At 45.8% G+C, this 18,260-nt stretch overlaps 1 protein-coding gene across 8 annotated transcripts in view; it reads left to right on the forward strand.

Annotated features, from left to right (window-relative positions):
- The window catches only part of PARVB (parvin beta), a 120,779-nt gene that overhangs the window by 92,680 nt on the left and 9,839 nt on the right, over nt 1-18,260 (forward strand). For 6 of the 8 annotated variants that reach the window (XM_008165976.4, XM_065583614.1, XM_042848190.2 and 3 more), the window contains exons 9-11: nt 8,684-8,745; nt 12,453-12,521; nt 14,902-15,003. In XM_008165976.4, coding sequence (XP_008164198.1) covers nt 8,684-8,745; nt 12,453-12,521; nt 14,902-15,003 — 233 coding nt within the window. The remainder of the gene's footprint in view (nt 1-8,683; nt 8,746-12,452; nt 12,522-14,901; nt 15,004-18,260) is intronic. The other 2 variants (XM_065583643.1, XM_008165978.4) reach the window with 1 other exon arrangement.

Below are 18,260 nucleotides of genomic sequence, written 5' to 3' on the forward strand. Positions count from 1 at the left end.
CCGACGCTGTGCATAGCACCGAAGCTCTCGGCTCTGAGAGAGACTCTGGCAGGGTTGCATACTCCTACTAAAGCAGTGGTTCTCAAACTTTTGTACTGGTGACCCCTTTCACATTGCAAGTCTCTGAATGCAACCCCCCCTTATAAATTCAAAACACTTTTTAATATATTCAACAACATTATAAATGGAGGCAAAGTGGGGTATGGGGTGGAGGCTGACAGCTCGTGAGCCCCCATGTAATAACCTCCCGACCCCCTGAGGGGTCCCAACCCCCAATTTGAGAACCCCCATAATAAAGCAATGGCTCCAAAAAGCTCTCTGGCGCCATCTGCTGACTCTTTTCCATATCACACCTCAGCACCGTGCTCAACACAGGCACTGATCAGAGATCACCCTCAGGAGTTCATACAGCTGTCAAGCCTCACTATATCTGACACTTCAGATTCTCCACTCCTCAGACAGAAGGTGTCCCAAGTCTCACCCACTTCTCAAGCGACACACTCTTCGCGCTCTCCCACAAGGACAGCATCTCCTGATGTCGAGGAGGATGTGGGTGATTATCAAGACTCTCTTGTCCCATCAACATCAGGGCAATTGACATCAACTTATCAGCCTTACCCTGCCGCAATTCAGGGCATCCAGCCTTTTCAGGGGCCTCCATGGATGCAACCATATATTCCCTTTCCCCCTAATTGGCCATATTGAGACCCGTGGGCACAATTCAGTAATCCCCCACCATTGCAAACATGCTGACCTCCATCCATCCCCTCCTCAACAATCTCTTTACCTCCAGAACCACATCCTCCACAATGCCACCACTGGAGGAGGAGGAACTGGAAGGAGAGCAGGATGAGGTCCGGTCCTCCCATTTTCTTCATCGTCACCTGATGAAACCGTCATGCCACCACCTCCCACAGTGGTGGATGATTTTCGTCACTTTCAGGAGTTGTTTTGTAGAGTGGCTGACTCCCTAAACATCCCACTTGAGGAGGTCAAGGAACAACAACATGAACCAAGTGACATTCTCCATATCTTCTCAACAACAAAAATTGCACTACCTATTAATGGTGCACTACTTGAACCTGCAAACCTTCTTTAGCAGACTCCAACCTCTATCCCTGCTACATGCAAACAGGCAGATAGGAAATATTATGTACCTGCAAAAAAAATGTGGAGTTTTTATTTTCACATCCTGCCCCGAATTTTCGCGTGGTGAATGTGGTGCAGGAGAAGGGCCATCAATGCCAATCCCGATCCGGTCATCCTGACCGAGACTGGAAACATTTAGATCTCTTGGGCAGAAAATCCTATTAATCTACTACCCTCCAGTTTCGAATTTCCAACTACGAGGCCCTTATGGCCAAATATCATTATAAAATTTATTCTAAGCTGGAGGAACTTTGCCAGGATCTGCCAGAGGAAAAAAGGGAACAATTCCTGCCCCTCACTGTGGAAGGTCACTTAATAGCCCGCACGACCCTGCAGGCCTCCCTGGACTCAGCTGATACAGCTGCGGCTACTGCGGTAGTAATGCGACGTGCATCATGGTTGCACCTTTCAGGATTCTCTAAGGAGGTGCAAAATACAGTCAAGGATCTCCCATTCGAGGGACAAAAACGATTTTCTGAGCGCACGAACAACTCCTTATACTCATTGAAAGATCCCGAGCCACTCTAAAATCCCTCGGTATATACACGCCACAGCCAGAACAAAGATTGGGAAAATATCAGCTCCCTCCACAATCTCACCCTCAGCCATACTACCCACAGCGGCAGTTTGACAACCAACGGGTGCAGACAATCGCCTGCATGGGGGACGTTGTCCCAAACAACCTCTAATAAGCAGGAAATTTGAAGGTGTTGTTGAGGTCCAGAGAACTTCCTGCCTGCTCCAGTTGCCCCTACCATCTGTACCGCCATCTACACACCAACAGTTTGGCAACCGCCTAGCTCAATTTTTACCATCTTGGATGCTCATTACCTTGGACAGATGGGTCCTGGAAATAAAGGAAGGTTACTCCAACCCCTTCCTAACTATACCATCCCGCCAACTTCCCTCCCCCTTCAGGGACCCCTCTCACAAGCCCATTCTGGCATGGGAGGTGAGATGACATCTTCAACTGGGAGCCATAGAACTGGTCTCTCCACAACACAGAGGATGTGGTTTCCACTCTCACAGCTTCCTGGTACAAAAGAAGTCTGGTGGTTGGCGCCCCTTCCTAGACCTTCTCAATCTCAACAAGTTTGTCAAATTACAATATTTCAAGATGGTCACCCTATCCACCATCATCCCAGCACTGGAACAGGGGGATTGGTTCATGGCCTTCGACCTACAGGACGCGTACTTTCATATTGCAGTACACCCTGCTCACAGACGTTTCCTACAATTCATCATCAGCCACGGTCACTACCAGTATAGGGTACTACCCTTCGGAGTATCCACAGCTCATGCCTTTTTTCCAAAGTACTCGCAGTGGTCATGGCCTTCCTCTGCAAACAAGGCATCACCATTTCCCCGTATCTAGATGAGTGCCTTCTCAAAGTGCCATCTGAGAGGGAAGTGCTCCTAGCAGTCCACGCTACAATGACCCTCTTTACAAAACTGGGCCACCTTATTAATTTTGAAAAGTCCACACTAACCCCAGTGCAAACGCTGGAATTCATTGGTGCTCTATTCGATGCCAAGTGGGCAAGAGCGTTTTTACCACCTCACAAGTTCACAGTGATAACACAACTACTCTCAGCCACCCAAGCATGCCCCCAAATCCCAGCAAGTACATGCCTCCAACTTCTGGGACCTATGGCTTCCGCTACATTTGTGGTCAAACATGTGAGGCTGAACATGCGGTGTCTTCAGGGCTGGCTCCATACAGTATATCTTCCTCACAAGCACAGCATGCAAAAACTCCTGTCCACGCCAACCCAGGTCAAGGACTCACTGCTGTGATAGACATGCCCTGACAATGTTTGTGCTGGGGTCCCTTTTCTTCAATCTAACCTGCCATACTTACCACTGATGCCTCCCTCCTCGGCTGGGGAGTGAATCTATGCAAGCACACTATACAGGGCAGATGGATGCCCACTGAGTCACCTTTCACGTCAACCTCCTGGAACTGAGGGCGGTCTGCAATGCCTGCCAACATTTCCTACCAATCCTCAGAAACCGGACTGTTTGAGTAATGATGGACAACCTTGCTTACATCAACAGGCAAGGAGGTGCCAGGTCCCATTCCCTATGCTCAGAAGCAATCAAGCTATGGAATTGCCACAATGATCTCTCCATCTCTTCTGCGTATCTCCCTGACATTAGAACACGACAGCGAATACGCTGAGCAGAACCTTCTCGCGCAAGCACGAATGGCAGCTCAACATGAGAGCACTCCGACCCATCTTTCACCAATGGGGGTCACCCCATCATAGACCTTTTCACCACTCACAAGAACACCCACTGTCCTCGGTTTTGTTCCAGAGCAGGCCTGGGATGTGATTCGCTGGGGGATGCATACCTTATGAACTGGAATGCGCCACTTCTCTATGCCTTCCCGCCCTTTCCCCTTCTGTTCCGAGTCTTATGCAAGATGCAGGAAGATCAAGCTCTGGTTATACTAATAGTACCAGCTTAGCCATGACAAGTCTGGTACACGTACCTGCTTCACATGACACTGTCTCGGCCTATGAACCTTCCCCCAGCATCGTGGCTCCTCTCTCAGGACAGGGGATGCATTCACTGTCCTAATCTGCAGATGCTCCACCTGAAAGCTTGGTTCTTTGTGGCTTCGGAATTCAGAAATAACCTGTTCAGATTCAGTAAATATCTTGATAAATAGCAGGTGTGATTCTATTCCCACATGTGGAACCGGTTCCATCTTTGGTGTGTCGACAGAGAGGTCGATGCAGCCTGAGCTCCATTACCTCTCATATTGGACTACCTCCTTCAGCTCAAACAGCATGGGATTGGCTTTTAGCTCTCTTAGAGTGCACCTGGCTGCAATTACCACATTCCACTGCCCTGTTGAGGGATATTCAGTATTTGCACCCCCCCCATCAAACGTTTTCTTAAGCGTGTTCAAAACCTATACCCTGACATACATCCCCCCACCCTGGGACCCCAGCCTAGTCCTACGCTCTCTGACTAGACCTTCATTTGAGCCAATGGCAACCTGCTCGCTCTTTTATCTAGCAATGAAAATGGCCTTCCTCATCGCTATTACATTGGCACGATGAGTGGGAGAAATATCAGCCCTTATGGCATACCCACCATATACAATACTTTATAGGGACAAAGTGACCCTCTGTCCCCACCCAAAATTCCTGCCAAAAGTTATAACGTCCTTCCATCTAAATGAGCCTATATACCTCCCCTCCTTCTTTCCCAAACCACACAACAATTACCAAGAAGCAGTTCTCTCCATGCCTTAGATGTGAGACGTGCATTGTCGTTCTACTTGCCACGCTTGTTCATATCCATTGCCAAACGCTCTAAAGGCTCTGCTATATCTAAACAACACCTCTCTAAATGGATTTCACAGTGCATACGCCTGTCTTAAGAACTTCACAATAAGCAACCACCTGCCTCTGTCAGGACACACTCCACGTGAGTGTTCTCAACCTCCATTGCATTCCTCAATAATGTTCCCATAATAGATATATGCAGGGCTGCCACAAGGGGGTTGTCTGATACATTCACCCAACATTATGCCATCTTGCAGGATTCCTCAATGGACACTATTCTCGGACGTACGGTCCTATCCTCGGTGATACCAGGTGCTCCAAAGACCCAACCTTCCAGTTAGGGCCCTCTTTGTAGTCACCTATAGTGGAGCACCCAGGGGAACATCACTCGAAGAGGAAGAGAGAGTTACTCACCTTGTGCAGTAACTGAGGTTCTTCGAGATATGCGTCTCCATGGGTGCTCCACTACCCTCCCTCCTCCCCTCTGCTTCGGAGTATAACATTTGGGCTCTGGGGCAGAGAAGGAACTGAGGGCGGTCGGACTGCTATTTATACTACCTGTGCACAGTGCGGGGGGGGGGGGGGGTGCACATGTAAGGTCCGATGGGCACTGCTATTGAAGATCTTCGACCCCAGACGCAAAGACGCTGCCACACCTACAGTGGAGCACCCATGTGGGGACACATCTCGAATTATTTATTATTTTCATTGCAAAAGAAGATTTTCTATTTTAAAGAAACTTTGCTCAGTGAACCCCACCAAAGGTATCTCCAATTTCCTGACAAGAAGACGTTATACCCCCTGAGCCTTAGCATTTAGGCACTGTGGTAATAAGCTCTCTAGAAAAGCTGAAGAAAAGGTAGGTAGGGTACTCCTGAGGGAATCCTGCGCCACTGCGCATGCACATAATGTATGTCCTCGCAGATTTCTTTGCTTCCCTGCAGAAAATTTACTTTCTGACAGGGAAGCAAAGGGAAGCCAAAAGAACAGCCATGCAACCCTCCCCAGCAGTATGTTCTGAGTGCCCAGGGCAGCTGACAGAGAGGTAAATCACTGTGGGGCAGGGGACGGGACTGGGGAAGATCCGGCTGGTGGCTCCTACTCTGCCCCGGGCTCAGCTGCTAGTCCTGGCTGGGCTGGGGAGGACAGGACTTCCTCTTCTCCTGCATGGCATCCAGAGTTGGGTCAGACCCTCCCCCAGCTGCAGGAAGCTCTGTGAACTCCCCTCCCCCATGCTTCCTGCACCCATTGTTCCTCAGCTGCAGGAGGAGGGATCACTGTACAGGGAGCTGCTCCCCCATCTGCCCAACCCCCATGCATCCAGACCCCCTCATACCCAGACCCTCCCGCTGAGCCTCACCTCCCCCTGCAACCAGAACCCCCCCGATGAGCCCCACTCCCCCTGCATCTGGACTCCCTCACTGAGCCCCCACACCCAGACTCCCCTGCCGAGCTCTATTTCCCCCCCACACACCCAGACCGCCCCCCTGTTGAGACCCAACCACCTTCACCTGGACCGTCTTGAAAAGTCCCATTACTGTTGCACCCAGAACCCCCCAACAAGCCCCTGTGCATCCAGATCCCCCCGCACCCAGATCTCCCACTGAGTCGCCCGAACCCAGATGGCCCCACACAGAACCCGATCCACCCACACTAAGCCCTTCCACACTTGGATCCTGCCTTGCTGAGCCTGTCTGCCTACACCTGGTGCACCTGGTCTAAAGGGGCAGGGCCCTGGGGTGTTTCTGGGGCAGGCCCAGTCCTTGTGCTGTGTCAGGGTTGGGTGCAGCCTCATTATTGAGTCCGTGTCCTGGGGAGTAGCTGCAAAATGATCTCCCACCTCTGTGCAGCCAGTGGCCTGTGCTCCCCAGTGCCATGCTGGAGCCTCCACATTTATTTGACAAACGGAATATCCAGAATTTTAAAATATTGTGAGCAGAATTTTTAATTTTTTGGCACAGAATGCCCTCAGGAGTAGTAGGTATAAGTAGAGCTGATAGGAGGACAATAATTCCGTTTTACAGCAGCTTTCAAGATTTTGAAATTTGGTTTTGTTCCACATCCAAAATGTCTATTTTCAGATCAATTTTTGCTTCAGAAAGGCATGGGGAAGAGCTGGCGATTAGGCACTAATCTGGGAGACCCAGATTCTAGTCCCTGGTTAAGAACAGAGTTTTCCATGCTAGATTACTTTCAATCAGGCAGAGCAGGTACTTGAATCTGGGTCTCCCACATTCTAGGCTAGTGCCCTAACCAGCAGGCTGTAGAATGTGGGAAAGCTGTAGAGATAAGCTCTGAGAAAGCTTTATCTGTGTACTAGGTAGCTGCCTCCAATAGCCAACCAACCCCATTTCTCATTCCTATATGGTAGCATGGAATAGCTTCCCTTTTGTTTCCCTTCTTACCCTGTTCTCCTGTGGTGCAGATTCTGCTACAGCATGTGCCATATTGTGCAGTAGTTCCATGTCTTTAGAATGAAAAGCAAGCATTTTGGTATTGCCTCTGTGAGAGCCTTGTTTTCCTTTTTTCATAGCGTCTCTCACACTGTTTGTTTGGGACTAGGTGCATCATCTCATTGTAATTTAAAATAATCTTCAAGGCATGTGGTCCATAAAGGATTTAGGAGGCCTAGGTTTAAATCCCTCCTCCGCCACAAACTCTGCGACCTGGGGCAAGTCACGCAGCTTCACTGTGCCTCTATTTCCCTTCTGTGAAATGAGAATAGTAGCACTCCCCTCTCTCATAGGAGTGTTGTGAAGTTAAATACATTAAAGATTCTGAGATGCTGAGATACTATAGTGATTGGGGGGGGGGGGGAAATGCCCTAGGTAGAGAGTGATGAACTTGGATAATAAGTACATCTGTTTTTAAACAAACAAACATGGAAATTATTTTACTGGGTCTTCAAAATGTCAAAATTTTGTTGAAATTTTTCAACAATCAAAAAATTTCAGCCAACTCCATAGCTGAACAAAACATTGAATGTTTTTCAATTAAATATTTTTGTTTGAAAATTTTCAGGTTTTTTTTTTTTTTAATACTGAAAATCCAGTTTGCAATGGAAAATTTCATCCAAAACCTCAACATTTGGGAAATTTCTGTCCACTCTAATAATGAGCTAAGGGCTGAAACCACCATAGCGTGATATGAATCCAGAGCATAGATTGTGTCTAAAGTGATTTGAGAAAGTGATGTGGCATCAGTGCTTAATTTGTGCCAGCGTGTGCCAAGGCTGAGCCCCGGCACCTCTGGGCTTGGCAGTTCAGAGCCCCGGCATCTCTGGGCTTGCTGCGTCAGTTATGAATGTAAAAAAATTGCTGGAGCCCTGACACCTCTCTTATTATAAATTAAGCATTGTGTGGGACCAAGACAAAAAAAAAAGAGTTGGGCAACCTCTTTGGGGCCTGTGGATCTGGAGCCGCTGGAGAATGCACAGTCTCCGTTCATACAGAAGGAAAATGACTTTTGTTGATTTCAGCATGAATACAACCTTCATCAAATGCAGTGGATTTGCCATTACAATTCTAACAGAAGTAATGCACTCATATTTAATTAGTTTAAATCAATTTAGATAAGATTAATTAGTGTTTGTGCAGACATTTGAAAGTGTAAAGCGCTATGGAAGTGCTAAATGCTTATTCTTTACATTGAATACTGGGGTGGAGGATGGGGGGAAATCAGGTCTGCGTTCAGGCCTTAATTCAGCAAGGCACTAACTTGTGTGACTAACTTCAGGCATGTGAGTAGCTTCATTGAAGTCAATGGTACTCCTAGCATGCTTAAAGTTAAGCTTGCGAGTATGTACCTAGCTTTAATCTAGGCCTGGTTGCTGTATCACTCAGCAACGGGCATATACAAATCCTGAACAACACAAACATCAAGTGATATTCATTGACCATTTGATATATAGAAAAACAGGCCATAGGGCAACTTTTCTTTCTGTTTGTAACTGATGTTTTTTGTTTTCATGTGTCTGTTTTCTGTACTGAATGTGAAATGCAGTAGGGAACCCCAGATTTAAGACACCATTTTCAACTACTCCCAAGGTTCCCAATGCAGTTTGCTCTGGCCTTTAGAGACCTGTATTGGCTGACTGATTTTTGTTTGAATCTCTATTGTGTGTTTCCTAAGACAGGGAACAAAGAAAATTAACATGCATAACTTGCTTCCACATATGACTGTTACAGCAGAATTGATTCATCTAACATTGCTTTCATCTGTTTATGAATCAGAACGAGATGCCTTTGACACCCTCTTTGACCATGCACCAGATAAACTCAGCGTAGTGAAAAAGGTAAAATATTTTAAAAATTTGTTTCCTACTGTGGTCAGTAGTGGATTTTTAAGCAGAAAGGGGTCCTAGAAGTCTGGAAACCTGTAGAAAATATTTGTGGTATCAGTGGAAAAAATATGCCGATCAGAATCATACAAATTTCACTCCAAAGTTACAACTGAAGTTCTTATCTTGAAGCTTTGTGGCTTGGCCCAGTGCTTATTGGAATCATAGACTTTAAGGTCAGAAGGAACCATTATGATCATGTAGTCTGACCTGCACAACGCAGGCCACAGAATCTCACCCACCCACTCCTGTAACAAATCCCTAACCTATGTCTGAGTTATTGAAGTCCTCAAATCGTGGTTTAAATACCTCAAGGTGCAGAGAATCCTCCATCAAGTGACCAGTACCCCATGCTGCAAAGGAAGGTGAAAAACCTCCAGGGCCTCTGCCAATCTGCCCTGGAGGAAAATTCCTTCCCGACCCCAAATATGGCGATCAGTTAAACCCTGAACATGTGGGCAAGACTCACCAGCCAGCACCCAGGAAAGAATTCTCTGTAGTAACTCAGATCCCACCCCATCTAACATCCCATCACAGGCCATTGGGCATATTTACCGCTAATAATCAAAGATCAATTAATTGCCAGCATTTAGGCTATCCCATTATACCTCTATAAACTTATCAAGCTTAGTCTTGAAGCCAGATATGTCTTTTGCCCACATTACTCCCCTTGGAAGGCTGTTCCAGAACTTCACTCCTCTAATCGTTAGAAATCTTGGTCTAATTTCAAGTCTAAATTTCCTAATGTCCAGTTTATATCCATTTGTTCTTGTGTCCACATTGGTACTGAGCTTAAATAATTCCTCTCCCTCCCTGATATTTATCCCTCTGATATATTTATAAAGAGCAATCATATCTCCCCTCAGCCTTCTTTTGGTTAGGCTAAACAAGCCAAGCTCTTTGAGTCTCCTTTCATAAGACAGGTTTTCCATTCCTCGGATCATCCTAGTAGCCCTTCTCTGTACCTGTTCCAGTTTGAATTAATCCTTCTTAAACCTGGGAGATCAGACCTGCACACAATATTCCAGATGAGGTCTCACCAGTGCTTTGTATAATGGTACTAACACCTCCTTATCTTTACCGGAAACACCTCGCCTGATGCATCCCAAGACCTCATTAGCTTTTTTAACGGTCATATCACATTGGCGGCTCATAGTCATCCTGTGATCAACCAATACTCCGAGGTCCTTCTCCTCTTCTGTTACTTCCAACTGATGCGTCCCCAATTAATAACAAAAATTCTTGTTATTAATCCCTAAGTGCATGACCTTGCACTTTTCACTATTAAATTTCATCCTATTACTATTACTCCAGTTTACAAAGTCATCCAGATCTTCCTGCATGATATCCCGGTTCTTCTCAGTATTAGCAATACCTTCCAGCTTTGTGTCATCTGCAGACTTTATTAGCACATTCTCACTTTTTGTGCCAAGGTCAGTAATAAAAAGATTAAGCAAGATTGGTCCCCAAACCGATCCCTGAGGAACTCCACTAGTAACCTCCTTCCAGCCTGACAGGTCACCTTTCAGTATGACCCGTTGTAGTCTCCCCTTTAACCAGTTCCTTATCCACCTTTCAATTCTCATATTGATCCCCATCTTTTCCAATTTAGCTAATAATTCCTGATGTGGAACCATATCAAATGCCTTACTGAAATCTAGGTAAATTAGATCCACTGCGTTTCCTTTGTCTAAAAAATCTGTTACCCTCTCAAAGAAGGAGATCAGGTTGGTTTGGCACGATCTACCTTTTGTAAAACCATGTTGTATTTTGTCCCAATTACCACTAACCTCAATGTCCTTAACTTACTTTCTCCTTCAAAATTTTTTCCAAGACCTCAGAGCAGTCATACTCCTCTTACATACAATGCAACTCCCCCACCTTTTCTGCCCTGCCTGTCCTTCCTGAACAGTTTATATCCATCCATGACTGTACTCCAGTCATGTGAGTTATCCCACCAAGTCTCTGTTATTCCAATCGCATCATAGTTCCCTGACTGTGCCAGGACTTCCAGTTCTCCCTGCTTGTTTCCCAGGCTTCTTGCATTTGTGTATAGGCACTTAAGATAACTCATTGATCGTCCCTCTTTCTCAGTATGAGACAGGAGTCCTCCCCTCTTGCGCTCTCCTGCTCTTGCTTCCTCCCAGGATCCCATTTCCCCACTTACCTCAGGGCTTTGGTCTCCTTCCCCCGGTGAACCTAGTTTAAAGCCCTCCTCACTACACAAGTATGTAGGGACAAAATTAGAAAGGCCAAGGCACAAAACAAGATCAAACTAGCTAGAGACATAGAAGGTAACAAGAAAACATTCTACTTCACATTCATTCACTTTCAGGTGACATTGTAAACAAGAAGCGTGCAGCGTTATCTCCTGCAAATTGTAACCAACCTTGTTTGAGTGATTGGCTGACCAAGAAGTAGTACTGAGTGGACTTGTAGGCTCTAAAGTCTTACATTGTTTTCTTTCTGAACGCAGTTTTTTTTACATAATTCTACATTTGTTAAGTTCAGTTTTCATGATAAAGAGATTGCACTACAGTACTTATGAGGTGAATTGAAAAATAATTTTTTGTTTGTTTTTTACAGTGCAAATATTTGTAATCAAAAATAAATATAAAGTGAGCACTGTACACTTTGTATTCTGTGTTGTAATTGAAATTAATATATTTGAAAATGTAGTAAACATCCAAAAATATTTTTAAAAAATGGTATTCTATTGTTGTTTAACAGCTCGATTAATCACAATTAATTTTTTTAATCGCTTGACAGCCCTAATTACTAAAGCACCTAGGAGCCCTAGTCATGGGCCAGGACAGAAGAGGTATTTTCCAGGATACATTTAAACTAACATGTTTAGGCTTGTAGCATGGACAAGTTTTTATTTTTCCAGTCTGAAACTGCTGCTAAAGCATTTTTAAAAAGTTGATTGAATGTTAAGTGAATGCTGTCCATTTAATGTAAACATTAAAATCTGACTCCACATCCCCTTTAAAAAATATTTTAAGCAGATGGCTAGGTTGTTGGAATAAATACCTTAGTATATATTCACGCTGTTGTTGTCCCTCTGCTGAATGGTAGCAGATGTCTAGGGCCTTGCAGGCCAGGTTCCTATTGGGATGGAAATCAGACCTACAGAGCCTGGGTATATTCTTATTGTAACTTGTTTATTTATACACACACGCACACACCCCAGTTCTGGAACAAAGGGGCCACAAACAGCACACAGACCATCCCTTCATTCAAGAATCTCAGCCCAGTACCAATGCCCAGTTCCCACAGAACAATTCTGGTGCAAGAATTGGCTCTATTTAGAGAATTAAGGCAGGCAGCGCACACTCCTGCTGCTTACCAGGACTCCCCCCAAAGAACCAGCAACTGAACCAAAGCCACCATAGCATTTCCTCTAAGACTAAAAATGTGCTTGCATGCTAAGAAAAATAACTTGTAAGAGGTGACTCCTGCCATAATACTATTGCAATGGAGATAGTAATTTATACGCCTATATCACTTTAATTCTTATATTTTTTATTTTTGTGCACTGGCAAAGAGGGTATTGTGACAATTGTTTACCAATCTTTTTAGTCTAATGCTGTATTAACCCTACCATATGGGCATCGGTTCTTGTTTCTAACCTCATTAATCCTTGTCATCTTCCTTTACAGTCTCTGATCACCTTTGTGAACAAACACCTAAATAAGCTGAATTTGGAAGTGACAGAATTAGAAACACAGGTAGGAGCTTTATACAAGAAAATAAATCTCAAGGTATAAATTACTAATTTAGGCCCCAGTTGTGCAAACTCTTTTGCATGTGCTTATCTTTATACATGTGAGTAGTTCTGTTAGAGCGATACTCACATGTGTTCGCCTTATTTTGTAGGTGATTGTAATTTGCAGTAATGTTTGCCTCTCGCTGCTTCTCTTGCCCACTTATTGCACACATGACTTATAGCAGATACTGCTGGTCATTTGTAACCTCGCCTGGCTTCAGATAACCAGGGAAGTTTTAGAATATTTAATATTTGTTTGTATTATTGACTGTAATATATGGCTGGGTTTCAGACCAATGTTTCTAACACATCAAAGAAAACATTTGCAAAGCACTAGCTGTATTAATTAAATTATGGATGAGAGCAGGTCACGACATGTCTTTCCCAATTGTGTGAATTCAGGCTGTTGATCTGAACCAGGATAAATCCTCAGTTGATTCAGTAATTGTTGTGGCATAGGTCTGTCTGTGTTTAACTCAGATTACATATTGGATATCCTTCAAAACACTATAACCCAATCCAACGTGGGTTCTGGAGACACAGGGGCATGTTGCTTTCACTCAGCTGCAAGTATATCAGAAGCTTGCATAGCTCTAACTGCTGTAATAGAAACAATTACACTGTGTAATGGAAGAGAGTTCATTAAAAATAAAGACCGCTTTAAAATGGGACTAAGTGGTTAACTTATTCTTTGCTGTTTGCCCAGGAGAGTAAGTGTGGGCACTGGATAGCCTAGGGAATTGGTTATGGACTACTGAACATTTCATTTAGGTAATTGGTCTGAATCTGGCCTAGGCTGATATGGATTAAATTGATCATCCACTGATTGATGTTCTGGGGCCTTAGTGAATAGGAGGTTTCAGTCCAGTTCTGGGGCCTAACTATCTGTATCACAAAAATACTCTTGAGTTCTCTGCTGAGACACCCATGATTAATTGGGCTATGGAGATTTGATCAACCCTCTTGCCCCAAGAGTTTTGTATGATTGCTGTCAGTGCGGTATCTGATTTATGGGTACAGGTCTTTGATCTCCAAGGGCTGTCAATCCAGCACCATTCACCAGGGCTGAAATGTATAAAGAATGTAAAAAGTACAAGAAAATGGGCCAGGGAAGGTTATATGAAAATATTGGTTATATGAGACACCCTTCTATTTTAGGAATTAATCAGAATCTTGGAACTCCACCATTGCACTTACTGTGGAAGCAATTGCTAAACTGCAGTGCAAAGTGGTCAGAATTAACAAGGATTTTTATGCTTTGGAAAGTAGGTTGAGAGACTATCATGTCTGACAAGTTACTAGATCACACAGAATTTTGATCACTGAACTATTGCTTACCTTGGTCAGATAGTGCAGTAGTACATTAACGTGCTGGCTGGGTTATCTGTACGACTGTCCCTAACTAGATGGAATGAGACCCGGTCAAGTGTTTGAGATAACTTCGTCCTCTAGTGGCTGGCCTACAAAGCAGATGTAGATGAAGATTTTTCAAAGGAACAAATGGCAACAAAGACCCTAAGTCCTATTCATTTCCAATTTGTCTGCCATTTGTGCCTTTGAAAATCTCCCCCTTAAGTCTACTGACAGCTAACAGGAGGTTCTGCTTCTGCTAAAGTGGTAGTGCCTTATCCCATGCCACATTTATGTGGCTCTGGTTTCGGAAGTGTTGGTCTCTGTGGATTGTTGCATTGCTTTATTATTTGTATTACTGTAGAGCATAAGAGCCCTAGTCATGGGCCAGGACACCGTGGTTCTGGATGTTGTACAAACACAGAACAAAGACAGCCCCTGCCCCAGAGAACTCTTTGCATGTGCCACCTTATCTCTGATAAAAAATCCAGGGGATGTCATACAGGTCATATTGGAACCAATATAGGGAATTCTGTTTGAAATATACAGTACCTACCAACATTTAAAAGGAATTGTATCGGTTTAGAGCAGTGATACTCTACTGGTGGTTCTCTTCATAGGCTTGGTGTGGCTCTCCTCTTGGGTTGGAGCACCTCATCCCAAGTCAGTGAACCTACATATGGTGTAAAACAAGGAAAAGGCATGCAAAAGAATTGTGTGGTCGTCTTCTGGGTCGTGTTTTAAAGATATAGTTTCCCATTGTCAATGTAGCACGTAGTTATTCATAGTGTGTGTGTGTGTGTGTGTGTGTGTGTGTGTGTGTGTGTGTGTGTGAAAACAGTGCTCTCAAATGTGGGGAGACATCCCTGTGGCCCTCTGCAGCAACCTGTCTAGCCACTTAGGGCTTGATTTTTCTCATTGTTGCAAAGCCTTGCATGAAACCAAATGCCTCCTGCCTGCCATCTGGGAATTTCACCAGTATCTCTCCTCAGTTTGCAGATGGCGTCTATTTGGTATTGCTCATGGGTCTGCTTGAAGACTATTTTGTTCCACTCCACAACTTTTATTTAACACCTGAAAGTTTTGATCAGAAGGTGAGTAGAAATTCCAGTTTGTGCTCCTCTCACTACCATATCACACATGCAATTTCCCATCCATTGGCTGAATTCTCTTCATGCCCAATTAAGCCAGAGTATAGCATATCCTTTCTTTCAAAGGCTGTAGCAAAGAGGCATTTGTTGTCACATTTGGCAGTTACTAGAATCTGTACTTTAAAGGTTGACCATGAAACAAAGGTGTAAATCCCAGTGACTTTACTAGTACTGAAATGACTCCAGCAGCGAGGCTAAGAGAGGGATTCAGCACATGAATACCTATAAACATAGTTAAGAGAAGAAAAGCTAGATCCTGCGATGTCCAGCACAGTTGTGGTCAGATGATGATGATAAACCCAAAGGGTATAAAATAATAAATAGTTTGCACTTACATAGAACTTTTACATGTTCCAATTGAATTACTTATTTAATTATTATTACAGCAATGCTTAGAGGCCACTCTGAGACCAGGGCCCCATTTTGCTAGGCATCGTATATAGTCACAATAAGAGACAATCCCTGCCCTGAGCTGCTTACAATCCAAGAAATGCAAAAGGTGGGAGACTGGAAGTCTTGATCCCATTTTACAAGTGGAAAACTGAGGCACAAAGAGACTAAGTGACTTGCCCAAGCTAGCACAGGTAGTCAGTACCACAGTGCCAGGAATTGAACCCAGAGGTCCTGAGTCTCAGTCCAGTGCCTTTACCACAAAGCCATCTTTATCTTTCCTAATTTTTATCACTTCCCTGTAAAATAGGGAAATAAGTAATATTACCTCTTGTGTACATGAGGAACTGAGGCAGAGCAGTGGTGACTTGGCCAAGGGCACACAGCCGGTCTCTGAGAGTACTGGGATTAGAACTCGTTTGCTGAGCACCGATAGTGGGATTGACTCTGTACCAGACACACAGTCAGACATAGGCTCTGATCCGCCAATGAGCGTCCCGTAGTCAGCATGCAACACAAAGCCCCACTGAAGTCAATAGGAATCTACACCGGCTCAGGGATCTGCTTGTGCACAAGTCACTTCAGAATTGAGGGGGCCATTGTTCCTGCCCCAAAGGCTTTATACTCTAGGTGCATAGACAGCACACTGGAAGACCCAGAGGAAAACTCTAGCTAAGCATTTTCATGTACACCTCTACCTTGATATAACACTGTCCTCGGGAGCCAAAAAATCTTACCGCATTATAGGTGAAACCGCGTTATATTGAACTTGTTTTGATCCACCGGAGCGCGCAGCCCCGCCCCCCCGGAGCACTGCTTTACCACATTATATCCAAATTCATGTTATATCAGGTCGCGTTATATCGAGGTAGCAGTGTATTACTTTCTATTTGGTAAGATATGAATGATGACGTCTGAGCTAAAGTGGGTTATTGTGGATGGGCATTGCAGACGAAGTGAGCTATGAGGAGAGGGTAAGGATTTGCCAGGCTGTTGCAGGGAGGTTGTTCCATTGGGCGGCGTAGACCAGTGGAGCCTAGAACGATAAGCAGGTTGTGAATGTTGCTTGCCATTGGGTGGGGCGACAGGTCGTCTGTGTTGGGCCTTCCCAACAGCTATGGAGAGGAGGGCCAGTGCTGGCTGCCGACTGCCCACTCGGGTTGGGCCCCATGAGCCCTCCCTCACGATGGGGGTGCTGCAGGGCTGAAATTGAGTGAGGGGCATTGCAACCTGGTGCACGGGGGGCCGCAGTGCCACTGAGGTTTGGCCCTGCCGTTCCCCCTTCATGGTGGAGGGGTGGCAGGGCCAAACCTGAGTGGCAGAGGGGCAGCCAGCTCTGCTCCTCCTCACTACTACTGGGGGGGCTGGCTCCTATACCACTTCCAGCAGAGGGGAAATGGGCCCCCCCATTTCCCCTCTGCTCTGCCCACAGGACTTGCTGAGCGACAGCCTCAAGACCTGCTACAAGTAGGAGGAACTGCAGGGCGTGCCTGTACGGGGTAGCTGGCTGGGAGAGGGGCAGCAGGGAGCCCTGGAGTGTACCATTTGAAAAATGTAGATATCCTGGTTTACTGTTAGCTTCCATGCTATGTAATCCTCCTCCATGCTATGCAGTGGTACAAGTCCGGTGGTACAGTCTGGTACACCATACCAGTAATATATGGTGTACCGGAAAGACACAGGAGGAGCCTGCTCCACCCCCAGCCCTTCCATGTAGCTGCATCTCCTGAGCCCTCCTGCCTGGGGTCTGTACAGCAGCCGTGCCGGAGGACAGGGCAGGGGGAGGTGGGGTTGGGAGTAGTACAGCAGCCCACATGCTGCTCCTTTCCCAGCTGCGGTTCCCGGGAGAGCCCTGAGCAGCCCTGCGGGGGGTGGGGGGTGGGTTGGAATACAGCAGCTGCTTCTGCCCCATGTTCTTCTGCTCCTTTCACCGTTGTAGTTCCAGAGAGCCTTGATCTCCTGGAAACCTCAGCAGTGAAAGGAGCAGAACATGGGGCTGCCAGGCGGGCCCCACACCAGCAGCTCCTCCAAGCAGCTGTGTCTCCTGAGTCCTCCTGCCTGGGGTCTGTACAGCAGCACCCCTCCCACCCCCCATGTAATGTGGAATGGATGTGGATCATGGGGAGGGAATGGGGAGAACGTGGGGACCCCAGGCTGAGGACAGAGCGGGGAGGAGTCACATGGGGAGGTCACATGCCCCCCCTTTGTGTCCTTCCCATGAGTGCAGTGTACCAGCAAGAAATGATTTCTACTTGCACCACTGATGCTAAGTAATCTCTCAGTGAGTTCAGTGCCAAGCACAGTGGGGCTCTGCCCTGGTTGCAGCCCTTAGATGCTTCTGGAATACAAACAATGTATCTGTCCCCTGCAAGACTGGCTCCTTGTTCTGGTGGGGTTCTGTGGTAGCTCTAGTCTGAGCGCATAGTGCATTCCAGGGTTATGAATAGGAGTGAAGCTGGCTGCATCAGGGTTGACATGTTAGTAAAGTTGCAGGAACTTAGTACTCTTTAAGGGCACGATCCTGCAAAACGCTGAGCACCTTCAATTCCTGCTGACTTTAGTGGAGGTGGTTGAGACCCAACGTCTACCAGGAGGAGCCCAACACCTTAAAGGATTTGGTCTTCACTGCCTAACTCACCTTTGATGAATATAGCTCATCCTCATCAGAAGGGATCGTACTGTACTGTGGGGCAAAAAATATATTGTACCAAATTAGGAAAGTATTGTAACTGGCTGAAGAGTTTGCTGAAACTCCCTGCCCTGCTAACCGGTGTTGATCCCGCTGAGAAACAGCAAAATTGCTCACTTCC

The sequence above is a fragment of the Chrysemys picta genome, chromosome 1 (genome assembly GCF_011386835.1).
Source record: "Chrysemys picta bellii isolate R12L10 chromosome 1, ASM1138683v2, whole genome shotgun sequence".
Classification (NCBI taxonomy): domain Eukaryota; kingdom Metazoa; phylum Chordata; order Testudines; family Emydidae; genus Chrysemys; species Chrysemys picta.